This window comes from Panthera pardus, unplaced genomic scaffold, assembly GCF_024362965.1.
Source record: "Panthera pardus isolate Hobbes unplaced genomic scaffold, ASM2436296v1 HiC_scaffold_15, whole genome shotgun sequence".
Taxonomy (NCBI): domain Eukaryota; kingdom Metazoa; phylum Chordata; class Mammalia; order Carnivora; family Felidae; genus Panthera; species Panthera pardus.
Genome location: NW_026526710.1, coordinates 29811623 through 29839150, shown reverse-complemented (window position 1 = coordinate 29839150; position 27528 = coordinate 29811623). Strand labels below are relative to the sequence as shown.

Here is a 27528-nt window from a genome sequence, read left to right as displayed (position 1 = left end):
GCCCACAGAAGGTCTGGAATGGGGTGGCCCTTCTGACAGGTAGCTTGCACCCAGCGAGGGCACGAGGCCTAGCGCATGCCAACTGTCTTCCCTTCCAATGTTCCTGCTGCCAGTTCCTAGAGAGGAACTCCAGTGAGAGCTGCCAGCCTCCTACATTTCTAGGACTTGGAGGCTGAGTGCCTCATTCCTGAAAGAGGAGTCTAACTGTGTGCCAAGGATCTGTTCCAAACTCAGACTCCCCCAGACCAAAAGAAATGATTTCTCTCTCACGCTCAGAAACCACTTTTTTTTTTTTATTAGTGATGACACCAGAGTAGTATCCTATCAGTTACCAAATTCTAACCATTCTACTTTAGAACTCTCTCTAGAATCTGTCTCCTCTACCACTGCCTTGTTTTAGGGCCCTCATCATTATCTCTCACTTAGAACATTACAGCCACTCTTTCACTTCTTTTTTTCCCCTACTCTCTTTCTGCAGAAGCATTCTCTTTTGTTGTTAAACTTGTATCCTTTTAAAAACAATAAGGGGGTGCCTGGCTGGCCCAGTTGGAAGAGCATGCGACTCTTGATATCAGGGTCCTGAGTTTGAGCCCTACGTTGGGTGTAAAGATTACCTAAATAAGTAAAACTTAAAAACAGCAACAACAGCAATAAAAAACTGTTTCCCTACTTAAATATCTTAGCTGTGATTAGCTGGCTTCCCATTGCCTACAGCTTAAAATCCACATATAGTCATGGCATAACCTTATTCATTTTGTAATCTGACCCCAGTCTACCCCTCCAGCTTCATTTTCTCACTGCTTCCAAACTCACCCAATAATTCAGCCATATTTAATTCACTCTTGAATGGAAATCTCTTGTTCATTACTTCTGCTTAGTACTGTTCCTTCTACCTGAAATAATTGTTCTCGCCAGGCCTCCTTTTCTATCCTCTTCCATGCCTTTGTTCCGGCCGTGTTGTCACCTCTGTGCAAAATCTTGTCAAAGCAGAATTGTTTCTATCTTTCTCATACCTCCCACATGATACCATAGTTAACTGTTTACATGTCTGACTGTAATCTGATTAAGGGCTAGGACACTATTTATCTTGTAGAATGAATCCCAAATTTATCTTCAGCTGTGAATACATAGTGATGTCCATAACTGTGTTTCTAGCTGCTTGTGAGCATCACCTGACTGTACCACAATATCCATAAAATCATTAGGTTCCACACTAAGCCCATTTATCTTACCGCAGAAGTGCTCTTTGTGTCCTCTCTGATTTACTTATTATCGTTACCTGCTCTCTCATTTCCCAGACTGGAAACCCAAAATTCAACCTCCACGTCAATCACTAAGTCACGTTGATTCATCTTACTTCCTTTCCCCTTCTGTTTCTTACTACTGCTGTGTAAGGACCACATTAGCTCCGTACACTGTTCACTCACATACGTGAATATTGCATAATTAAATACTCAGAATATTACATAATCAAGTAATTCATAACCAAATGCTAAGCATTGTGCTAACTAGGTCTCAGAAATCAAAATGGGCACCTGGGTGGCTCAGTCGGTTGAGCATCTGACTTGATTTCGGCTCAGGTCATGATCCCTGAGTTGTGGGATCAGGCCCCACATTGGGCTCCATCATGGAGCCTGCTTACTTTTCTGTCTCCCATTTGATCCTCTCCCCCACTCACGGTCGCCGCGCAGCGCTCGCTCTCTCTCTCTCTCTCTCTCTCTCTCAAAATAAAAAACATAAGGGCGCCTGGGTGGCTCGGTCAGTTGAACATCCAACTTCAGCTCAGGTCACAATCTCACCATTCATGGGTTCGAGCCCTGCATTGGGCTCTGTGCTGACAGCTGGAGCCTGGAGCCTGCTTCGGATTCTGTGTCTCCCTAATGGTCTGTAAACCAAAGTCCCCATCATTGTCTACAGGTCTTCCCATACCTTTCTAGGCTTTTCTAGGTAGTTATACCCTACTATACATGATGCTTCCCCAGGCTATTTTATACTGTTTCACATCATGCCTTTGCATGCCTTTGCATGGCTTTTCAAAGCCCAGTTCAGAGAAGAACAAAAAGTTAGAGACAAGGTGTTCTTTAGTCCCACATCCATAGAATTTACCTGATGCTAGTGCTCTTTAAATCTTGAAAGACAAGAGATTTTTATATTACTCTACTACTAATAAGCAGTAATAGTAGATTTAAAAAAATAGAATTGTAAATTTGTCATTCTTTCAAATATTCTCAGTAAAATAATTTGTTAATAACTCAATATAAAGCTAATCATTTTGTTTCCTTTGTTTCCCCTTAAAGAGTAAAAAATTTTAACTGAAGTATGTTGTATCATAGGCTTGAAATACAGGTAAAAACATAAAGAACCTATTTAAATTAAACTTTGTACAAACTGTTTCACGAAAAACAGTTCTAATCCATGTCAGGGTGCCTTTTCAGTGCTGCCTGTTGAGAGATATATATGTATATTTGTATATATATTATGTGTGCATTTGATTATGATCACCTTTTCTTACTCCTTCAAAGATGATGTAATACAAGTTTCTCTTGTAGCAGTACTGGGGATACAGCTTTGATTAAATCAAAATTTAGTTATAGCAAATGTTTCAAAAAGTACTAATAAATAGAGCTGAAAATTTTTTCTGAGTGTAGTAGGTAATTTTTGTTTGTTTTTAATGAGAGTTATTAAAGAAACAGCACGGTATAGTAGAAAGAGCAGGAGATTTCTAAGTACTGTACATAAGTTTGTCTGGGTTTTGCTACAAACCAGCTGTGTAATCTTGAATAATTCCTTCACTTCTCTGATTCTTAGTTTTCACATCTGTAAAACAATAATACCTACCCTACCTCAAAGCAGGTTGAAATAGTATATGCCATAACCCATTAAAAATTTTAAAACAGTATACAGATTTAAGAGGTTACCATTATTTTATCCATCTCAAAATAACTTTAAGGTTCATATTTACTAGAGTTAATATGCAAACCCCCCACCTCTTGTTCATAAAAAGCTACTTTTGAGTTTATTGGACTGAAACTCATTTGTTCAAAACTTAGTCCTAAAAAGTAAATACCAGAATAACAAAGATCACTTTTACATACATTATTTTTAGTAATTTCCAATATGATTTTATCCATTTGTTTCCTCTGTCAGCTAATTGCCATCTTATTGAATTAATCTCTACATTTATGTGATCTTTTTATAGAACCTGTTAGAAATGTAGTGAAACATCTCCAAAGTCAATTTAAGTGTTTGTTCTTCTATCAGGTATTTTTCTCATAATCTAACCGGAATGCTGCTGTTTCTCCAGAGGAAATAAAACGAAGAAAAGTGAAACCTTAGGTCAGGTTCCCAAAAGGCAAATGAACAGGGCGAGAATAAAAGAAAAAGACTTGTCACATCATGGTATCCACTGTGGTCACTAGTACCGACACAGAGTCCCTACAGCAGGGGCACAAAGAGCATCCCTGGGAAGCTGTCAAGAGATTTTTTTATTCTAGAGACTCCTGGGACTCACAGATCTTAAAAGACAAAATCCCCAAGCATGATTTACTTAAAGATAGATGAGGGAAACAGCAAAGGGAAAGTTTCCTCAGAAAGTCTCCATATATTCCTTTGGTGATTTTACCATTTCTCTATATGTTGCTAGATGTTGGAAATTTCCAAATTTATGTGTTCTGCCCAAACCTCTCTCCTCAGCTGCTTTTTTGCTAACTGGCTAGCTCCACTTGGATGTCCGTGAGCTCCACAAACTTAACATGTCAGCACTGAATTTATCCAAAACCCTTATTTCTCTTTCCTCTTTTCTCCTCCTGGGGTATCTCCTACAAGCTATCTGGCCCCCTCATGCTGGAGGACCCACAAGTGGTCATTAGCTGCTCCCTGTTATCCTTAATCGTTATTTTTAGACCCCCATCCCTTCCACTCCCTCCTTCTCACACCAGTGTCACAGTGATTTGCTTTCTTAATTTCTTGTCCTCCTAATATCTATTCTGCAGACACAGCAGTGAGCTGTAAGATCTTTCAATGATTCCCCACCACATACAAAATTTACACTGTGTTATACATACTGTCTGTTCCACAGCATGTTAATTAAAGACATGGCGGGGGTGGGGGGGGGCAGGCTGGGGCAAGGTAGGGAGAGCTCATGGTCAAATAAGTTTGGGAAATGGGGCACCTGGGTTGCTCAGTCGATTGAGTGCCCGACTTCAGCTCAGGTCATGATCTCACGGTTCGTGGGTTCCAGCCCCGCATCACGCTCTGTGCTGACAGTTCAGAGCCTGGAGCCTGCTTCAGATTCTGGGTCTTCCTCTCTCTCTGCCCCTCCCCTGCTCACACTCTGTCAACCTCTCTCTCAAAAAATAAACATCAAAAAAAAATTTTTAATAAAAAAAATTAAAAAAATAAGTTTGGGAAATGAAGCACCATTAATCTAAAAATAAATAGGTTTCTTCATTTCTGAACTTCTCAGAACCATTAAATTTAACTTGATTGTGAGACACCTGAGTGAGTACATATGTACAATGTTTCTCAAACCCACTTGTTCTTAGAACCATTTCTCGCAAGTCATGTATGTGGGCTCCGTGTTCTGTGGAACACACTTTAAGAATAGCTGGTTAAAAAGAAAAAAAAACAAAGCTGGTTTACAAAATGCTAATGACTTTGCCCCTGCTGATCCTCATGTCCTACCATTCCTTCCCTCAAAGTTGATATCCCAGGAATTCAACTTGTAGTTGGCTCCTGACACCCTACTATCTCTTTGTTTCATGAACTTGATTATGCTATCTTTTCTTCTGGGAATTACCCTCCCCTCTTCTTTCTCTTCTTTTTTCCCCCACAACTCCTTTCTCTTAACTCTTGATTCTGGCTCTTCCTTTAAGATGCAGCCTCAGGCATTAAGCTTCTCCAAGAAGCTTTCTCTGACACCCCAGGCTCAAAGGAGTAGATACTCTTCCTCTGGGTGATATAAAGGAGGCCTTTATGGTTTTGGAAAACTTTAAAACCATAGCACTAAACTTTACTGTTACTCTTGTTAAATTTAAAGATGGTTAGAAGACACAGAAGTCAAACAGATGTATTATTGCAGTTAGAGGCATGAAAAATAATCCACCGCAATAAGTTATCTGTCCTATAGAATTTTCCACTACATTGATTCAACTGAGTGAATCCTTGTGATAGGATTTAACATTTTTTTGGTCCCCCATAATTCCTGTAAATTGTTCACTGAGATAGAGTCCCAGTTAGATACAAGTTTGATTCTTTGTCTAGAGCTTTCTGTATATGGTGTTATATAATTCCTTAAGCACCACATCAGGAAGCACATAGAATCTGTTTGTCCCACCTTCTGAAGAGTCAGAAGAGTCAACTAGGTTCCCACATGCTACCAAAACATACTGAGATACCTTACTTTGCCCCAATATGCTGACAGTAGTTAGAAGCTAGTCAGGGGTGGGAGGAGGAATATAGATATTCCAAAGGGTAGAGGGAGAATATTAAAAGGATCACAGATGTCTCATAACAGTAGAGCACATGCATAGATGGAGTTGGCTTCCTTAACTGCCAGCTTCTACCAGAAAGTGGTCCACTTTAATAGTCAAATTAGAGATGAACCAACCGGAGGATTTTTGAGTATGGATGGACAAAGTGGGTTTATCACATGCAAATGAAGAAGTTTGAAAACCACAAATCTATTAGAAGATAATTCCTTCTTTTTTTAAAAGTCTTAATTCAGTAAATGTAAAGCGCAGAACTTTAGCATTTGATTTTTACATGTCAACAAAGAGACTTACCATACTGAGACTCAGACTGCTGTAATGTTTACGACTATTTGCTTGGTGTTTTTCTGTTTTTGTGACCATCCGCGTGCGCCCCCCCCCCCCCCCCCCCATATGTGAGCTGTCACTTATTAATGCTCTAAAATGTGTCTCTGTAGTCAGGAACTTCCTTAGTCCTTCTAATTTGCTCTTTGAAATTTGCTATTGCCTCTGAATTAAAACATCTGAATTTACCACTATGTTCTGCTGTGTTTCAGACCATTGATTGGGAAGTAACAACCAGTTGGATAATCGTTACTGTATTATCTAATTCAGAGAACATCAAAACTTATGTTTTTATTAAGTGATACACTAAGAAGTTAATTTTATAAGAATAGCCCATTGTTGTAAACAAAACCTAATATTTTTAACTATATATTTTTTAAAAATTAGATTACACCACCACCTTCACTGTCAGATCCACTTAAAGAGCTTTTTCGGCAACAGGAAGTTGTAAGGATGAAACTACGTTTGCAACACAGTATTGAAAGGGTAAGAAATGTTTACATTTATGCTAAAAATAACATTTATATTAAAAATATTTTAACAATAGACTATAACGACCTATATTATATATATACATACATACACATACGCAAAACACACACACACACAATTTTCTTAGGAGATTTTCCTTATTTAGAACCATTTTGGGAAATGGTTTGATTTTGATGTCTTGTTCCTGTGCAGTTAGATGGAGAATTTTTAAACCTGTTTTAGGGTAGCTGCCCCTATGTTATGGTTCATGTTGAGTGTATTTTTGATGTATAAAAATCTCTTAATAATTTCTTGTTATCATTTGTTGAATTAAAGCAGTGAATTCCTAGTTAGTTGGATTTCCAAGTTTTGGAATTGTTGCTTGATACCAGCTCCTTTAGTGCAGAATACTTACAAAAGCTGTGTTTAGTGTTCCTTATACGTCTCCTTTCATATTCTAGTTTCTGGTGGTTAGTCTGGGCATGGAATGACATGAAAAAAGCTGCTTATTTAGAGAAATCATGAAAGTCATTTCACTTAGATTGACAAAAATATAATACCTTCTTAATCTTTTGGGAGGGTCAAGGATTCTGGAACTTAATATGAGCTGCGATCCTTCAAAGAGGTAAATACATACTCATCCAAACAAAAGTATGCAATTTCTTTAATTCATACATTGATTCCCTAGGGCTCAGGTTTTTAACTTTTTGTGTCCTGGGACCTCTGTAACAATCTGGTAAATATAAACCTTTTCTCAGAATTCTGTTTTTAAATTAATAAACTTACAGCATTACAAACAGAACAGTAAATGAAAGAAGCACTGATACAGATCTTACAACATTGTGCATGTCAATGAGTGGTTTGTTCTCAATAAGAAGTTAGGTCGTATAACATGTCAATAGCTATTTCAACCACCAGGCATGTTTCAAGCCAGTTGATAACATATTTTTATTTGTGCATCTATCCATGCTACAAAAGCCATGCTGCCTTACAGACAGTTAAGAATTCTCATTTGAACAGTGCAATTTTCCAAACTTTAACAAAGAGTAAAAATGACTCCCATCCGTTCATATGTTGACCAACAAACAGTTTAGAATTGCAGAGTACTAGAAAGCAATTTAAGATGCCTGACCAACGTGACAGCAAACAGTGATACCATTTGGGGGCAATACCTGCAACAATTAAGAATTGAAAATCCTTGTGATTTCTGTGGATGGCAAAGTTGCAGATACTTCTGATATTACTGTGGTTTGTGGCCCATGTTCATAATTGAAAGAAATGCCAGTTGGCAGTTGGTAAAAACAAAGATCTGATTTTTCCCGTTCCATGTTCACTTTGAGACATACATAACCCATGCTCCGAAGACATTGAGAAGCTGTGTTCCAGAAGTTCAAGGACACAACATTAAGTGGACTATTTAGGCTGTCATTCACACAGTATATCTCTGTGAAGTATTTTAGCAGAAGGAGTCTGACTTCAAATAATCTATTTCTTGGGGCACCTGGATGACTCAGTCGGTTAAGCATCTGACTTCGAGGCTCAGGTCATGATCTCATGGTTTGTGAGTTCAAGCCCCACATTGGGCTTTCTGTATCAGCACAGAGCCAACTTCGAATCCTCTGTCCCCTTTTCTCTCTGCCCACCCCCCCCCCACTCATTCTCTTTCAAAATAAATAAACTTAAAAAAAATAATAATACATTTCCAGACAGTGTTAAGGGATTTTTGGTTATTGCTCTTAATCTCTATACAACTGCAACCAGTTTTTTAGAAAACTTTTCTTCTAGCTATTTTTTCTTAGTATCTGGTTTTTTTTTTTTTTTTTTTTTTTTGGATATTTTATCACTTAAAGTCCCACCTTAAACTTGTAGTTAAATTAATCCTAAGTGTTAGACTTACTTCTTCTCTTTTGTGTATCATTTGTCACATCAGAATTTAAAAGAGATTAAATAGGACTGTGTTTCTTTGTCTTTTCACTAAATTATAAATACAGCAAAACTGGACAGCAATACATATGTGGATATAAGGCCTGCATGCTCCAGTAGGGGAAGGATAAAGTTCTTGTCAAGTTGAGGGAGAATGGGGAACATGGTGGGGAGCAAGACCAGCCACACCCTGAATATTCTCTTAGCCCAGCCTGCCAGACAAAACCCACAAAATGATAGACATCTTCTAACTGGAGAATTCCTGGACTCATTACCTCTGTCTTTGAAGTTCCAGCCGTCCACAGTTCCCAGAGTTGTCCTCGTTGATGTTTAAGCCAAAAAAGACCGTTACCACCAGATGGCACAACTCTATAAACCAGTATCATGATGGGTTGAGATCTGTAGCTACACCCTAGGAATTCCCAGTCTGCTAAATGCAGAAGATCGCCCACATCATTTCATTAACTTTATGATAGGGTGACTCTGCATATTACATAATTGGAGGTTTTGCACCCCACTTAACACATTTGAAGGCAGGATTGCACTGTCATTGCTAGAGGTTTAAAATTAGCATCAAAGTACAGTGTTTGTTTCTGTGAAAATATTCATTATAAAACAAGCTGCTACCACAACGGCACACCACTTCACACCCATCAGAAAGGCTATAATTAAAAGATAATAACGAGTGTTGGCAAGGATGTGAAAAATTGGAACCCTCACACACTGCTGGTGGAAATGTAAAATGATACAGCTGCTGTAAGAACAATTCGGCAGTTTCTGTCCAGGTTAAACATAGAACTGCCATAGGACCTAGTAGCTCCACTTGTTAATTACCTAAAGAAACAGAAACTATGCATCCAAACAAAAACTTGGAGGATGAATGTTCATGGCAGCGTTATTCATGACAGCACGAAGGTAGGAACAACCCAAAAGACCATCAGCTGATAAATAAAACGTGGTGTGTTTGTGTATGGGAATATTATTCGGCCATAAGAAGGGATGAAGTGCTGATGCTGCACACAGATGAACCTTGGAAACATGTGACACGAAAGAAGCCATTCATAAAATACCACATATTATATGGATCCGTTTGTAAGAAATGTTCAGAGTAGGTAAGTCCACAGCAACAACAACTAGCGTAGCGGTTGCCAGGGGAAGAGGAGGAATGGGCCACGACTAGTGATGGGTATGAAGTTTCTTTTGGGTATCATGAAAATGTTTTGAAACTAGTGGTAATGGTCAAACATCTTGGTGAATATACAAAAAGCCACCATTGTACATCTTAAAAGATAATTTTTAAGAAGAGACTGCCACTTTTGGAAAGAGCATTTACTTAATACTTTTAGAACACTTGGAATTCTCAAATCTCAAGCTTTCTGTAAGAAAAAACTACTCTGAGATTCAGGTTCTGTGGTACGTTTTAAGTGATTTTATCTTATTTGAAAAGCAAGCAATTGAAGAATTGTTTTTTTTCCATTCTTGGTTCAACTAGGAAAAACTTATCGTATCCAATGAACAGGAAGTTCTGCGAGTTCATTACAGAGCTGCAAGAACATTGGCAAATCAAACACTGCCATTTAGCGCGTGCACTGTTTTACTGGATGCAGAAGTATACAGTGTCCCACTGGACGCTCAGGTAAAGTGCCAATGATACAGCTAAAATTTTCCTAAGTACAGTGTGTTTTTGTCATCTATTTCCATAAAAGAAACTTGAATTCAGCAATCAATAAAACTCAAAGGAGAAAAGCACCTCTTAGAGAATAAAGCACTTCCAGATCACCTGATCCTCTATTTTCCACAATCCTCTAAACATCAGTGTTATCTTATAAAAGCAGATATTTATAAAACCGATACATGTTTGGAATAGTCCCTTGAACATAACTTATAATTTGTTTCTAAAAAGCCTTTTTTTTTTTTTTTTAACGTTTATTCATTTTTGAGACAGAGAGAGACAGAGCATGAATGGGGGAAGGTCAGAAAGAGAGGGAGACACAGAATCGGAAAACAGGCCCCAGGCTCCGAGCTGTCAGCACAGAGCCCGACACGGGGCTCAAACTCACGGACCGCGAGATCATGACCTGAGCCGAAGTCAGACGCCCAACCAACTGAGCCACTCAGGCGCCCCTGTAATTTGTTTCTAAAGTGGATGTTTACACCTTCAAGCAACTGGAAAACTACTACAGGCATATTAAATTTCTAGATGGCTAAAATAGGGCCAGGCTTTTTGTCTTGATCTTGGATATTGCTGGAATAAATATAGTTGTGAAGAAAACTGTAGCTATGTCTTGGATAAAGTTTAATGCCACATATAAATTATACGAATTTAGAACCAGACATTTCAGTGGTCAGAATTTTTGTGCCTCGCAAACCAGAATGAAATTCATAGGTCATAAGAGAGAATATAATGATGAAAATAGAGAGTGTAAGCACAGTCAGTGAAAGATTATCATAAAAAAATACTAGGAAATGCTGTTTTAGGTCAGACAGTCTAGAAATACAAATGATACAGGGTATATTCCAGAGAAAATTACCTAGTTCTCTCTGGGCTTTTTCTCATCTGTTTAAAAAAAAAAAAAAAAAGATTAAACTAGATCAGTAGATTTCAGACTTTCTTAAAATCACCAACCATTTTTATCCAAATGAAAGTATTCAGATATTTGAAAAAGCTATTAAGAATTAATTGGATCTTGGGGCACCTGGGTGGCTCATTCGGTTGGGTATCTTGACTTCGGCTCAGGTCATGATCTCGCCCTCCGTGAGTTCTGGCCCTGCGTCGGGCTGTGTGCGGACAGCTCAGGGACTGGAGCCTGTTTCAGATTCTGTCCCCCTCTCTCTGCCCCTCCCCCGCTCACACTCTGTCTCTGAAAAATAAATAAACCTTAAAAAAAATTTAAGAAAAAAAAAAAGAATAATTGGATCTTAAGAAAGAACTATTTGACTCTGAGGAAATAAACACTGGAAATGCCACTGAGGGACTTTACATAATACAGCTTTAAAGAATTTAAACAGAAGAATGAGTGATTTTTAATAACTGAAATGAACAGTTTAATTGTGTTACTAAAGGCTGGACTAGACCATGTAATATTTTGAGGTCTTTTTTTTTTTTTAACCTTTATTTATTTTTGAGAGAGACAGAGACAGAATGCAAGCGGGTTAGGGGTAGAGAGAGAGGGAGACACAGAATCCGAAGCAGGTCTTGAGGTCTTTTAAAGTTGCGTGCAATTACAGAGTAATGAAATTAATTTTAGGACAATGTAAATCAAGCTACAAGGAAAGTCTTTAAGATTTCTAGTTCAGAATGGTTAGTAAACATACCTGTTTATTTTTTATTTCTCCCAAAATTTATTGAAATAAAAGACATGTCAAAATAAAAACTAATCCATAGCACAACTGGAAATTGAGATGGAAGGCCACAGGATCAGAACACGATGACATTCCTTTTTGTTTTTTTTAATTTTTTTTTAACGTTTATTTATTTTTGAGACAGAGAGAGACAGAGCATGAACAGGGGAGGGGCAGAGAGAGAGGGAGACACAGAATCTGAAACAGGCTCCAGGCTCTGAGCTGTCAGCACAGAGCCCGATGCGGGGCTCGAACTCACAGACTGCGAGATCGAGACCTGAGCCGAAGTGGGATGCTTAACTGACCGAGCCACCCAGGCGCCCCAAGAACACGATGACATTTCTGATAAAATGACAGATGAGAGGGGCACCTGGTTGGCTCAGTCAGTTAAGCATCCAACTCTTGATTTCAGCTCAGGTCCTAATCTCGAGGTTCATGGAATTGAGCCCCATGTCAGGGCTCTGTGCTGACAGTGCAGAACCTGCCTGGGTTTCTCCCTCCCTCCCTCCCCCCCCCCCCCCACACACACTCTCTCTCTCTCTCTCTCTCTCTCTCTCTGCCCCTCCCCCACTCATGTACACTTTCAAAATGAGTAAACATTTTTTAAAATGTTTAAAAAAAGGTACTCCTTCCCGTTTTACAGAATAGAAAATTAAGAGTACGTAAATAGTTCAAGATCACACAGTAAGACACAAAGCTGACATTTGAATACAGCCTCTCTTAATTCCAAAACTAGTATTCTTAAGAGTTGATCCAGAATTTCTTTATGGTCGCTCCAAAATATTGGTCCTGGAAAAAATGTTGGCCTCAAAGTCCTGTCTCCCACCTTAACACTCTTTCTCCCTACATATGGTAAACATTAACATTAAAAGAAGATACGAAATCAAGTATACTTGAATAAGAATGTCATAGGTGTGGTACTTAATATAAGATGCCTTTTTTGAGAATCGTCTTTGACTCACAAGGCAATAGGATTCTATTTAACAACTAAGCTCAGCTTCCTAGAAATTCTGGTAATAATCTGTCTATTCAATATGGAACTAAAGGCTTTATCAAACTTTTTAAATATCCAAATTATATTATCCTTTTTCAAAATCTGTTTCGAAACATCATTCCATCACACCATAGAATGATAGGATGGCATATAGGTTTTAAAGTGGGTTATTGGGTAGTATTAACTACTTACATTCTTTTTCAGTCTGATGACAGTAAAACTTCTGTGAGGGATCGCTTTAACGCAAGACAGTTCATGTCTTGGTTGCAAGATGTGGATGATAAATTTGACAAATTAAAGGTACGTATGTTTAGAAATTCAGTTTAAATGGATGCTTCCCCCTTAAATAGAAATTGCAGCTCTGTTAGAGAGGAGTGACTAGGAAAGGAGATAGCAATTAGGCATCCTCATGCCAGCTACAGTCAGAAGGTAAAGGAAAATAAAGACCACAAGTCCCCTTTTCAGGACCAGTGTAGTAAAAAACGAAACTGTCACAGAAGCAGTTTCTAAGGGGCATCTTCATGCTTACTGTCCAAAATACAAGTCTGGTTGTAGTTGTGACGTGAAAGAATGGGAGAGCGATAATGGGATACGTCCTGCAAAGTAAATTCATAAAGAAAATTATTTGGTTTGAGATTTTGAATCCTTTCAAAAATCACGTCCTGGGTGTTCATGATTCTTTGATAATTTGAAATCTCGTTCATTGAAAGAGCAGTTTCAAGTTAAAGTCTGAGATTAGACACTTGGAAAGTTGCAGACCCAGAAATATCATATAGATACAGACCAGGTAGAGCAGAAATGGATGTGTAATTCAGACGCTTACTCCTCAGAGAGTCTGTGGATGAGATTAATTTTTAAACAAAGCAAATTTAATAGAGCAATCTCTTAACTCTTCTTTTCAATAGACCTGTCTTTTAATGAGGCAACAACATGAAGCTGCAGCTTTAAATGCCGTCCAGAGATTAGAATGGCAGCTCAAACTCCAGGAACTTGATCCTGCCACCTATAAATCTCTCAGCATTTATGAGATCCAGGAGTTTTATGTTCCCCTCGTTGATGTTAATGATGATTTTGAATTGACTCCTATATAGCAACCGTCACTTCCGGGGGTATCGTCTTAAACTGATGCGGCTCAAGAGTCTTAAACTGTGGAACACTGCCTTTGAGAAAAATACTGATATTCTGCCTTTACGGTTGTTGAGTAAAGTTTGACTGAAGTTGGTTATGTAGTAAACACTGTCATTTTGTAAACAACGAAAAGAGAATTATTTTGGATCCAAGATCCAAACAGTTTCTAACTGAAATCTATTATTTATATTGGTGAGAGGTAACTATTGCCTTAGAGCATGTTGGCCGACTGAGGGAGATACTTTAAAAGTTGAGAATCTGCTAACAGCACCGAAAGTTGTTAGCACTCCTAAGTAACAAGGTAACCACTAGTCTTCAAATCTCTTTCAAGTTTTATTAAAATCTGTCCGTAAACTAAAAGGTTCGGTTCCTACCAAATGGTTTCTAATGTGGAAGAAAAACGTGGCACAAAATTTCTTCAGTTTATTATATCTGTAAATTAACTGTACAGTTTTCTTTTCAAAAGTTTTAATATTGTCTTCCTTTTTAATAACTTATTTTATACATATTGTGCAGATGTAAATCTTGTAATTAATGGTCAGAATGTATACAAAGGGATTGGTAGTCAAAACATGTACAAAGAAATAATTGTAAAACTGTATTGTCTGATGTTTTATTGGACCAAAGTTGTAGTTTGTATGGAGTGTAGTGGTAGTGTGTTCACGTAGCAAAACTCTTAAATAAGGCATGCATGTGTTTGAGTTAGCTTGTTTTCATCACCATAACTGTAAAGGTTGTGACTTAGTTGTATTGCATGCTTCCTATAATTTAACTCTCTCCATAAGCGATGCCTAAAGTAGTGTAGGGTGTTTTCATGCCAGTCTCCTGGGATAGTACCTATGACTCACTATGTTGGACATATTATTTAGAATTAGTCATACAAAGAAACAGCTCTTTTTTCATCTCATGGTAGAACCTGTTCCCCTCTCCCAAAATGCCTTTGAATGAAAATTCTGAAATTGTAAATGTCTATTTTAATACTCAAGTATGAAAGAATCTGTGAATATATGTAAATATGTTTAATAAATTTTATTGGTCATGTTAAATCATTGTAAAACTTTTTTACATTGCTTAAATATAATGTTTTAAGCTTAATAACCTTTGCACTTTTAAAATAAAAACAGTACTCAAATCAAAAAAAAGAGCTACTTGGTAGTCCAAATAAATACAAGAAACAGGCATATTCCAATCAATCTCTGCAGTGTTTATGAAAAATTGATTAATATGTTGTATTTTTTCCTTGTATCAAGATGCAAAACGTAATTTTCAGAATTTTATAATTAAAATAAGATTTGGTATGCTGTTTTTAATAAAATAATTAGCAATATACTTAGAAAAAAGTCCAGTTTCTCCTATACAGTGAGATAGATTAAATATTCAGGAATATTTCAGATCTGAAATCTAAACTACTTAAACATTTTTGAAAGGAAAAGTAGGTTATATGTAAAAGTGAACATAAGTATATGGGATAAAATCTACAGAACTTCCCACAGTACTTTCTTGAATTATAAACTAATACTGGATGTTTTTTATTCTGATAGAGAAAAGTAAAAAGCATATATATGAGGAATAAAGTGACTTAAACTCAGCATGCAAGTTGGAAATCCCAGCTAATGGGAGAGAATGTAAAAATTGAAGTTTTTGAGTGCAAAGGTATATATTAAGCTTAGGGGTTTTTGAATTTTTACGTCAATTTATATTTTAATTCATACTGTACTTGGCATGCGCAATAAAGCAGCACGTGTAAAAAGTACACAGTGCAAGGACTTTATTATAAAGGTTGGATGTAGTGTTCTTTAGAAATTTAGATGAAAGATTTGGGCCTTTTTTTATTGGACAAATGGGGCCAAGAAAGGCAGGGTAGATTTTGAAGCACTGGTTTTGTTGAAGTTAAGTTTATTAAGGCTGGGAACATGAAAAGCTAATTTATAAAAGCAATACTTTTTAATATGAAAAAATTAATGCAAATTTTGTTTATACTTTTGCCGAAAAATAAAAAACCAGATTATTGAGCATTGAAGTCATAGAAAATATGAGAGGGATAAATGTATACAGCATTTTGTTCTGACGGTCCAACTGGAAAAGGGGGAGAAAAATCACTGCTTGGCCAAACAGAACAAGCTGCAGAAGAGAAAAAGCAAGAAAGCAGGAATCTGGCATATTTTAGTTGTCCCAGCTTTTTAAGTACTAACTCCAGTTCTCGCCCTCTTCAGTGGTGCCTCAAGTTGCTGGAGCCTCTCTGCCATGATTCTGCTTCTGCAGATTTCCTTTGTAAAGTGACTCAAAGCTAATCGGATGGCTTAAAAGAAAAGCGAATGTCTTCTTGGTGGGAATCTATACTTAAGTAGTTAAGAGCTTTGATATTAAAGATTTTCTGAAGCTCTGAAATGCTAGGAAAAAACTTGGAATGGGGTATATATACCTAAAAAGATTTAGGATTCTGAAAGAGAAATAAAGGATGGTTAGTTTAATCAGTGATTTTTTTTTTTTAACTATTCAAATATCATGAACAAGATACTAAATTGTACCTAAGGATTTGTATTTCTTTAAATCTTGTTCTAAATCATATCTGTTTAATAAATGACTAGTTGATATTTGTGCATGTTATTTAATAAAGAGTTATATTTTTATAGAAAAAATAAGAGTGAAATGTGTGCTAAATGTTTTTTTACTTTCCACTTCCATGTGACTCGAAGCCAAACAGCAGTGGTGACCTGGGCAGTAGCAAAATTGCAGAAATACTCATCTTGGGGAAACAGCCTTGGAAGAATAGTTCGTGCCTATTCAGTAGTAATGTCTCAAAAATGAATTTTAAATGTTAGGTATGCTGCAAACTTCATAACCACAAAAATTTCAAGCAAAGCCCCAGGAGGCTCATTTTAATTGATTTAAGAAGTATCCATTTATTCTAGAAATTGAGTGCAGTGCTAAATTTGTATTCTTAGTTATCCACAAAGTTAGCAATATTTTTTATTCTATCTCTGACACAAAACTCCAAAGTTTTTTATATAGGGGAAATTGACTTCAAAACTCATGAGGCAGTCTTATCTTTTAGTATTTTTAAAGAGAATATTTTCATGATTTTTTTTAAAGTCCTCAAATATTTAAAGCAAATAGATTTTAAAAGTGATAGTCATCTTTGGAAATGCTTGTATGAAGTTTAACTGATTAAATATCTTGTAACTCATTTCCATGGTTGCTCCTTGACACTATAGTCTCCATTGTACCTGGAATGGAGTTGCAACACCTCCACAGTAGTACTTACCCAAAATATTTAGAGTCAGTAAAACCAAAGTTCATAGGACAAACTGAGGCAAATACAGTTTAAATAATTCCCTTAAAATAGCGAGGAAAAAAAGTACCTAGAATTGTAAGTATTAGCATAAAAACTGAAAAGTACATCTAGAGAGACTTTTTCCAGTGTTTAAATGTTAAATGCTACACGGTATCTGCATATAATGTAAATTTTTTATACACGTGCATATCTCCGGAAGAGAAAATAACATACAAGATTATTTACCTAAAGGTAAACACAGTCTTCGTTGCAAGAGGACTCAGTTTTATTAGATGGATTAGTTGCACAGAATGTAAGATTATTTATGAAACACATTTAACTCTATTGATGACTTTTTCAATGCCTTTAGAAAAAAACTATATGCCATATCAAAATCTCTGAGTAGACCTAGAAAAAAGGCTTTTAGGTGGCTACCTTTTCCTCCACTTGTGAAGAAAATTCTCTTGTTAATACACAGAGTTAGGCATGTATAGCGTATGTTTACAGATTAAAGATCATCCCTGTGTGCGCCCATCACTTAGTTTAAGAGATCATTATCAGTACGTTTCTTCTCAGTTTTTGTTTTTAAACTGACCTAAATCCAGGTTACAAAACAAAACTAAAACCCAGATCTTAAACAGGCAGTGTGTTGGGATAAGTCCTGACAAATGTATACATATATTAACTTTACCCAAATTGCGATTATTTCCAGCTTCTTAACCATCACCGCAGAAAGTTCCCCTGTGCCCCTTTTCAGTCAGTGGCTCCCTACCCCAGAAGCAATCACTGTACTTCCCATCACCATATATTACTTATACCTGCTCTTGAACTTTTTATAAATGGAATCAAACAGTATATAGTACTTTCTTGTGTCTGCCTTCTTTCAACATAAGGTTTTGAAATTCATCCATGTTGGATATGCCAGTAATCTGTTCCATTTTCTTAATGAGTAGTAGTATATTGTACAAACTTGTTTATTCATTCTCTTGTTGGTAGACATTTGGATTGTTTCCAATATGGGGACTGTTGTGAATAAAACTGTGAACATGCAAATCTCTTTGTAGACATATTCTTTCATTCTTGGCTACATACCTTGGATTACTGGGTCATAGAGAATAGTTGTATGTTTAATTTTATTAGAAACAGTTCTCAAAAGTGGTTGTACTACTTTATACCCCTACCTATGAGAGACCCAGTTGTTCTGAATCTTCATCAATATTTGGCTGTCAGTCTTCAGTTTTAGCAATTTCAGTGGATGTGTAGTGGTACCTTGTGTCTTTAATTTGCATTTCAATGATGACCCATTGGTCATCATTACTTTTCACATGCCTTTTGACCTATACATATTTTGTGAAATGTCCTCAAGTGTTTTGCTCATTTTTTATTGGGTTGTCTTTATTACTAATTTATAGGAATTCTTTATATATTCTGCATATTAAGTCCTTTGGTCAGATACATTTGTCCTGTGGGGCACCTGGGTGGCTCAGTCCGTTGATTGACTCAATTTCATCTCAGGTCATGATCCCAGGGTCATGGGATTGAGCTCCCCATTGGGCTCTGTGCTGAGCATGGAGCCTGCTTGGGATTCTTTCCCTTTCTTTCCATCCCTCCCCCCATTTGTGTATGTGCTTTCTGTCTCAAAACTTTTTAAAAAAATAATAAAATCTTAAAATCAGACTGATTCCAGGTAACTCAATTGCATGACTGAACCTAATCTATCACTAAAGGAATACAACAAAATCCAGTAGCCAACAATGGAAAAATTACAATGTCTAGCATCCAACAAAAAATGATCAGTCATGTAAAGAAGCAGAAAATTATGACCCTTCACTAGAAAAAAAAAAAAAATAGAAACTGAACTAGAAATAAAAGCAATGATGGAACTAGTAGACAAGTTTGTTAATAAAACTATTATAGTCTATGTACAGAAAAGTAGAGGAAAACATAACCATAATAAGGAAAGAATGGGAGATAAAGTTTTAAAACCCCAAATCAAGATTCTCGAGAAATGAAAAATATACTAGGTGCAATAAACTGATGAGACACTGCAGAAGTAAAGACTAGTAAATTTTAGAACATAGCAGTAAGAAATGACCCCAAATGAAAGATGGAAGAAATGAACAGAGCCTCTGTAAGCTGGGAGACCATATCAAGTGACCTAACAACATGTAATTGGAGACCCAGAGGGAGAGGAGAGGGAGGGGTAACAGAGAAAGAATTTTAAGAAATAATGGCTGGAACAAAAACCTATCAACCTAGAATTTGTATTTGCCAAAAATATCTTTGAAGAACAAGAGCAAAATAATTCTTTTACCAAAGCTGACAGAAATTTTGATACACCCAGAGGAATTAAAATATCCAAAATGGTAAAAATGTATTGTGGGGATTACAGCCTCTATAAAAGTAAAATGCATGACAATGGTACAAAATTGGTAGAGGGAATGAAGGTATGCTGTTGTAAGTCCTCATAAAATGCATGAAATGGTGTGATGTTAGTTGAAGGTAGATTGTGATACATTTTAAGAAGTACACTCTAGGGGCACCTGGGTGGCTCAGTCAGTTAAGTGTCTGACTTCGGCTCAGTTCACGATCTCATAGTTCTTGGGTTCAAGCCCTGCGTCAGGCTCTGCACTGACAGTGCAGAGCTTGCTTGGGATTCTCTCTCACTCCTCTCTCTCTCTCCTCCTTCCTGACTTGCACTTTCTCTCTCAAAATAAATTAAAAAAAAAAAAAATGAAAGATGTACACTGTAAACACTAAAGCAGCCACTAAAGGGAAAAAAGATCTACAACAAATAAGATAATAATTAAGATTAAAGGGAGTCATGAAAAGTATTTCATCAAAAAGAAGAGAAGGAGGAAAATGAAAAACAGGAGAAAATAGAAAAGAAATAGCAAGACTGTAGATTTAAACTCAACCCTATGGATGATCACATTGAATGTGAATTTATACTTTAAAACTGAGATTGTCGGAGTAAATAAAAAAGCAAGTCCCAACTGTATGTTGTGTATCAGAAACTCACTTTAAGTGTAATGACAGACAAGTTAAAAGGATGAAAATGAGATGTTACTACCCACCTATTAGAATGGTGAAAATCCAAAACATTGACGACAACAAATGCTGGTGACGATGTGGAAAAATAACTCCCATTCATTGCTGGTGGGGATTCAAAAGGGTACAGCCACTTTGAAAGATGGTTAGTGGTTTCTTACAAAACTAAGCATATTCTTCCCATATCCAACAATCATTCTCCTTGGCATTTACCAAATGAGTTGAAAACTTAGGTCCACATAAAAACCTACATGTGATGTTTAGAGTAGCTTTATTCATGATTGCCAAAACTTAGAAGCAACCAAGACGTCCTTCAGTAGGTGAGTGAATAAGTAAGCTGTGTTACATTTAGACAATGGGACATTATTCAGAACGACAACAAAAAAGCTATCAACCATGGAGGAATCAACCATGGAGGAATCTATCAAGACATGGAGGAATCTTAAATGCATATTACCGAGAAGGAAGCCAGCCTGGAAAGCTATGGATTGCATGATTCTAATTATATGACATTCTGGAAAAGGCAAACTATAGAGACAGTAGATGAGTGGTTTCCAGGGACTTAGGGAAAGAGGGGGGAAGAATCGGGGAGCACAGAGAATTTTTAAGGCGGTGAAACTATTGTGTATGATACTATAATGGTGGACATATGTCATTATACATTTGTCAAAACCCATACAACACCCAGGGTAAACCCTGAGGTAAATAATGGCCTTTGGGTGATCTTGTCATGCGTCAATCAATGTGTTGATGTTGGTTCATGGATCGTAACAAATGTACCACTCTGGAGCAGGATGATGATGATGGGGAAGTCTAGGTGGGGGTGGCGGCACTGTATACAGAAGGATACAGAAGACGTGAACAAGGTCAACCAACTTTTCCTAATGACAGTGATAGAACATACCCAACAATAAAAGAATACACTTTTTTTTTTTAAGTATGCACAGAACACCTGATAAATTTGACCATATTCTGGGTCATAGAATAAGTCTCAGTAAATTTAAAAGGATGGAAACCATACAATGTATATTCTATGAGCATGAGAGAATTTAAATAGAAATCAATAACGAGAGCCTCAAACCCTAACAGTTGAAAATTAAACAACACACTTCTAAATGATCCCTGTGTCAAAGAAGATATCATGAAGGGAAATTAGAAAGTATTATGAACTGAATGAAAATGAAAACACAACATATCAAAATTTGTGGGCAGTTAAATATTTAAGGAAAATGTATATCATTAAACATTCTATTACAAAGGAAGGAAAAAAATAGAAAGGAAAGTACTCAAACCAATTATCTAGATTTCCACTGTAAGAAACTAGAAAAACAGAAGAGGGGAACCTGGGTGGCTCAGTGAGTAAAGCATCTGACTCTTGATTTCAGCTCAGGTCATGATCTCATGGTTCAGTTCGTGAGTTTGAGCTCAGTCTCTGCTTGGGATCTCTCTCTCTCTCTCTCTCCCTCAATAAATAAGTATTTTTTTAAAAAAAGGAAACCAGAAAAACAGAAGAAAAGAAATAATGATAAAAGCCCAAATCAGTGAAAGTAGAAATCTGGAAAATAATAGAAAGAAAATCAATAAAATAAAAAACCTGATTTTTTCAAAAAGATTAATGAAATTGAGAAGCCTCTAGCCAGTGATCAGGAAAATAAGAAAAGATACAAATTAATCAATATTACAAATGAATGACCAGACATGACTACAGAATCCGCTGACATTGAAAGGCTAATAATGGACTATTATGAATTCTATGCCAATAATTCTACAATTTAAATGAAACGAACAAATTCTTTGAAAGACACAATCTGCAAAACCTCACTTAGGAAGAAATAGATAACCTGAAAAATCCTAGATCTATGTTTACGATTTATGATTGCATTCTAGCTAGCAAATCCAGAGCAGACAAGTCCAAAGGTAAGTTTTAAGTTGCCTCTGAGCTGAGTTAAACCAAAACAAATACAAAAGAAACTGTTAAAAGAATCTTGGGTTTGTGGGATCTGGTGGACCGTATTCTCCAAAAATGGCAACGACATCATCTCCCATCTTACGTGCCGTTCTTACGATGACATACCTTTCATCTAGGAGTGCTTGGGACACAGCACAGCTCTGTGACTTCCAAGGTCAGGTCATAAAAGGGGATGCAACTCCCATCTGGTTCTCCTGAAACACTCGTTTGGAAGCTTGAGCTGCCGTGTAAAGAAAGCAGTGCAACTGCCCTGAGGCCACCATGTTGTGAGGTAACTGGAACTAACTCACATTAGCCACCACCTGAGAGGATCTGCGACTCCGGGAAGCAAGAATAATGTCCAGCCCACGTCCAGAGGCCCCAGCTCCCCAGCTCCCCTCCCTTCTCCTGACCGCAGCCTCCATCTGTGGTACCAGCATGAGGGACTCCGAGATGGGAACCACCCAGCAGAGGCCTTCCTGAATTCCTGCCCCGTAAGACATATGACATAATAGAATGATTGTTGCTGAGCTTTGAGATGATGTGTTACGCAGCAATGGTAACCGAAACATGGGACATACGAGCAAGGAAATCTGAGATGCTTCTGAAAACCACAGCAAGATGGGGCTAGATTGTCCTTGACCAGAGATTGATTTACTAACTAAAATTAAAGCGCTAAAAGTTCTGTACTGGTACCAAGGTTTTTGTGTGTGTGTTTTCAGACTTTGTTCACAGGCTTAAATTATTTTCCAGATTTGGGCAGGGTTCCTGTGTGTATTTGTAGAGATATTAGTTCATTAAAATCGTTACTTGAGTAACCATCTTGTATTAGGCTCTGTGCTATGTTATCGCTGAATAGTAATGTTCTCAGTATAGGATGTAACATTTCCACATTTTTGTACCTATATTCTGGTTTTTTCAGCTTAAAGATATAAAGAAACCAAAAAGGTAGTCAATGTAGTTTGAAGGACAGGAACTACCATGAGGCTCGGCCCAGGGGAATGATTGTAATGTGATATTTTCAGTTTGAAGTCAAAAAGTCCAAGTACCAATATGGCTCTGAGATTTGTTTTAAAGATTTTATTTTTAAGCAATCTGTACACCCAATGTGGGGCTCAAACCCACAACCCCATGATCGAGAGTTGCATGCTCCACTGACTTAGCCAGCCAGGGACACCTCAGAAGCCTTATCTTGAAATGATATATGTGGCCCTGTTAAAAGAAGGCCTCGAAAAGTTGGCTTAAGACTCAGAGTTGTTCCTCTCCACGGAAATCTTTAGTAAGAGGTGAAAGATGCATACGATTTGAAGAGAAACCAGAGTATATTCTGAGACTTTGAAATGAAATTGGAGCCTGAAACCTCTTGGTTCCCACAGCATAGCATTCACACTTTTGTCCAGACCTTGGTCACATTCTCTCCTTTTGTTTTGTTTTGTTTTCTAATTTAAATCCGAGTTAGTTAACATATAGTGTAACAATGATTTCAGGAATAGAATTTAGTGATTCATCGTTTTCATATAACACCCAGTGTTCATCCCAACAAGTGTCCTCCTTAATGCCCCTTGCCTATTTAGCCCATCCCCCCACCCGACACCTCTCCAGCAACCCTCAATTTGTTCCGATGTACCCTTGGCTCTTTCCATACTTTGGCTATTGTTGATAGTGCTGCTATAAACATGGCGGTGCATGTGTCCCTTTGAAACAGCACACCTGTATCCCTTGGATAAATGCCTAGTAGTGCAATTGCTGAGTCATAGGGTACTTCTATTTTTAACTCATTGAGGAACCTCCATACTGTTTTCCAGAGTGGCTGCACCAGCTTGCATTCCCACCAGCAATGCAAAAGAGATCCTCTTTCGCCGCATCCTCGCCAACATCTCTTTTGCCTGAGTTGTTAATGTGAGCCATTCTGACAGGTGTGAGGTGGTATCTCATTGTGGTTTTGGTTTGTATTTCCCTGATGATGAGTGAAGTGGAGCATTTTTTCATGTGTCGGTTGGCCATCTGGATGTCTTCTTTGCAGAAGTGCCTATTCGTGTCTTTTGCCCATTTCTTCACTGGATTATTTGTTTTTTGGGTGTTGAGTTTGATAAGTTCTTTATAGATTTTGGATACTAACCCTTTATCTGATATGTCATTTGCAAATACCTCCTATTCTGTCGGTTGCCTTTTAGTTTTGCTGATTGTTTCCTTCGCCTGTGCTGAAGCTTTTGATCTTGATGAGATCCCAATAGTTCATTTTTGCTTTTGTTTCCCTTGCCTCTACGTCTCATAAGAAGTTGCTGTGGCCGAGGTCAAAGAGGTTGTTACCTGTTTTCTCCTCCAGGATTTTGATGGCTTCCTGTCTTACATTTAGGTCTTTCATCCATTTTGAGCTTATTTTTGGGTATGGTGGAAGAAAGTGGTCCAGGTTCATTCTTCTGCATATCGCTGTCCAGTTTTCCCAACACCATTTGCTGAAGAGACTGTCTTTTTTCCACTGGATATTCTTTCCTGCTTTGTCAAAGATCAGTTTGCTATATGTTTGTGCGTCCATCTCGGGGTTCTCTATTCTGTTCCATTGGTCTACGTGTCTGTTTTTGTGCCAGTACCATACTGTCTTGACGATTATAGCTTTGTAATACAGCTTGGAGTCCAGAAATGTGATGCATCCAGCTTTGGTTTTCTTTTTCAGGATTGCTTTGGCTATTCGGGGTCTTTTCTTGTTCCATACAAATTTTAGCATTGTTTGTTCTAGCTCTATGAAGAATGCCTGTGTGGCTTTGATAGGAATTGTATTGAATATGTAGATTGCTTTGGGTAGTATCGACATTTTCACAATATTTGTTCTTCCAATCCATGAGCATGGAATATTTTTCCTTTTTTTTGCGACTTCTTCCATTTCTTTCATAAACTTTCTATAGTTTTCAGTGTATGGATTTTTCACCTTTGTGGTTAGGTTTAGTCCTAGGTGTTTTTGGTTTTTGGTGCAACTGTAAATGGGATCAATTCCTTGATTTCTCTTTCTGCTGTTTCATTATTGGTGTATAGAAATGCAACCAATTTCTGTACATTGATTTTTATGTCCTGTGACATTGCTGAATTCATGTTATTGGTTCGAACAGTTTGGCGGGGGGAGTCCTTTGGGTTTTCCACATAGAGTATCATGTCATCTGCAAAGAGTGAAAGTTTGACTTCCTCCTTGCCAACTTGGATGCCTTTTGGATGTCTGATTGCTGAGGCTAGGACCTCCAACACTATGTTGAATAATAATGGTGACAGAGGACATCCTTGTCATGTTCCTGACCTTAGGGGGAAAGCTCTCAGTTTTTCCCCATTAAGGATGATATTAGTGGTGGGTCTTTCATACATGGCCTTTATGCTCTTGAGGTATGATCCTTCTATGCCTACTTTCTTGAAGGTTTTTATCAAGAAACGATGCCATATTTTGTCAAATGCTTTTTCAACATCTATTGAGAGGATCATTGGTTCTTATCATTTCTTTTATTAATGTGATGTATCACATTGATTGATTTGTGGATATTGAACCAGCCCTGCATCCGAGGAATAAATCCCACTTGATCATGTGAATAATTCTGATAAAGATCCAGCGGGCTAGTATCTTGTTGAGAATTTTTGTGTCCATGTTCATCAGGGAAATTGGTCTGTAATTCTCCTTTGCAGTGGCGTCTCTGTCTGGTTTTGGAATCCATGTAATGCTGGCCTCATAGAATGAGTTTGGAAGTTTTCCTTTCATATCTATTTTTGGGAACAGCTTCAAAAGAATAGGTGTTAACTCTTCTTTAAATGTCTGGTAGAATTCGCCCGGAAAGCCATCCAGTCCTGGACTCTTGTTGTTTGGGAGATTTTTGATCACTGTTTTAAGGAATGCTCAGAGAGCTGGTAAAACTTCATTTCTGGGTGTGTGTCAGGTTTCCGAATGAGATTAGCATTTGATTGAGCTGCTGGAGTTGACCTAATCTTATCCATGTGGGCAGACTCCTCACCCCTGGGGGTCCAGAGAGAACAAACAGGTAAAGGAAGTGCAAATTCTCTCTCTTCTTGAGCTGGGAACTCCATCTAGTCCTGCCTCAGACACTGGGGCTACTGCTTCTCGGGCCTTCAGATTTAGGGACTGAAGCCAATAGCCACCTCCTCTTCCTGGATGTCTGGTCTTCAGACTTGAATTATTCCACCAGCTTTCCTGGCTCTTCAGACTGCAGACAACAGACTGTGGGACTCCAAGTGTCCCTAACCATGGGAGCCAGTTCCTGCAATACATTATTTTCTTCCTTCCTTCCTTCCTTCCTTCCTTCCTTCCTTCCTTCCTTCCTTTTTTTCATGTTTATTTTTTGAGAAGAGAAGGTAGGGGCAGAGAGAGGGGGAAACAGAAGATCTGAAGCAGGCTCTGTGCTGACAGCAGAGAGCCCAATGCGGGGCTCGAACTCATGAGCTGCAAGATCATGACCTCCGCCAAAGTTGGATGCTTAACCAACTGAGCCACCCAGGCGCCCCAATAAATTCTTTTCTTATTGAAACTTGAACAACACAGGTTTGAGTTGCGTGGGCCCACTTATGTGGGAATTTTTTTCAGTAAATATAGTAAAGTTCTGGAAATGTGTTTTCTTTTCCTTAGGTTTTCCAACTTCAGCTCAAGTCATAATCTCACAGTTCCTGAGCCCCACATCAGGCTCAGCACTGTCAATGCAGATCCTCTATCCCCCTCTCTCTGCTCCTTCCCAGCTTGCTCTCTCTCAAAAATAAATAAAACATTAAAAAAATCTTTTTCTTTTCTCCAACTTACTTTATTGTAAGAATACAGTAGATAATACGCACAGCATACAAAATATGCGTTCATCGACAGTTTATGTTATCAGTACGGCTTCTAGTCACCAGTAGGCCATTAGTAAAGTTTTTGGGAAGTGTGAGAAATAAGCCCACTGCCCCACTCAAAGGAGGGACGAAGAGACTCTGAGCACAGTGAAGCAAGGCTTTAATCAACATTCTGGGAAGAGCGAGAGTCTGACGGACAGGCACACTCGGGGCAGTTACAGCAGGCAATTTACCTCCTACCGTGCAAGTCCGTCCCCTGATTCCTCATTGGCTGAGTACTACAGACGGTACAGCCTTACCCGGAAGTCGCCTATGCCCATGTAAGGCCAAAAAGTAGTCTAATTGGAACAACTATATATCCCCTGAGGTGCCACAGAGACTTCAGTTCTTTGGGTGCATGCTCACTGCAAAGCCCACAGAAAATAAGCCCGCAAGATGGAGAGGGGAAGAAGAACCAGGAAGTGAAGTGTGAAAGGGTTTCGTCCTCCATTGTGGGCGGAGGGTGGGGGGCGGTTTGTACGTATTTCCAATAGGTTGTAAACCTATTGCTAACTAGACAGCACAGCTTTTATTTGGTATTTCTGAAAATGAATCGTTTCACTTACTTCTCACAGAGAATCAACAGTGTTTGTGCTGGAGTCAGCACCTCTAACCCCCACGTTGTTCAAGGGTCAGCCATATGCCCTCTATGTCTCCTATTGGTTCTATTTCTCTGGAGAAGCCTGACTAATGTACCCCTCTAGTTAGAAATGCTTTCACATTTTAGGCACGG

At 37.9% G+C, this 27528-nt stretch overlaps 1 protein-coding gene and 1 non-coding gene across 6 annotated transcripts in view; one reads left to right on the top strand and one right to left on the bottom strand.

The window, feature by feature from the left end:
• The window catches only part of ANKRD12 (ankyrin repeat domain 12), a 125882-nt gene extending 107884 nt beyond the window's left edge, over nucleotides 1-17998 (top strand). For all 5 annotated transcript variants that reach the window (XM_019418463.2, XM_019418461.2, XM_019418462.2 and 2 more), the window contains 4 exons: nucleotides 6201-6299; nucleotides 9700-9843; nucleotides 12748-12843; nucleotides 13449-17998. In XM_019418463.2, coding sequence (XP_019274008.2) covers nucleotides 6201-6299; nucleotides 9700-9843; nucleotides 12748-12843; nucleotides 13449-13634 — 525 coding nt within the window. In that variant the 3' untranslated portion in view covers nucleotides 13635-17998. The remainder of the gene's footprint in view (nucleotides 1-6200; nucleotides 6300-9699; nucleotides 9844-12747; nucleotides 12844-13448) is intronic.
• Nucleotides 17999-23152: 5154 nt separating this feature from the next.
• LOC128777174 (U5 spliceosomal RNA) lies at nucleotides 23153-23268 on the bottom strand. The gene has a single exon (XR_008422360.1). It is a non-coding gene; the product is annotated as a U5 spliceosomal RNA (small nuclear RNA).
• Nucleotides 23269-27528: the final 4260 nt, after the last annotated feature.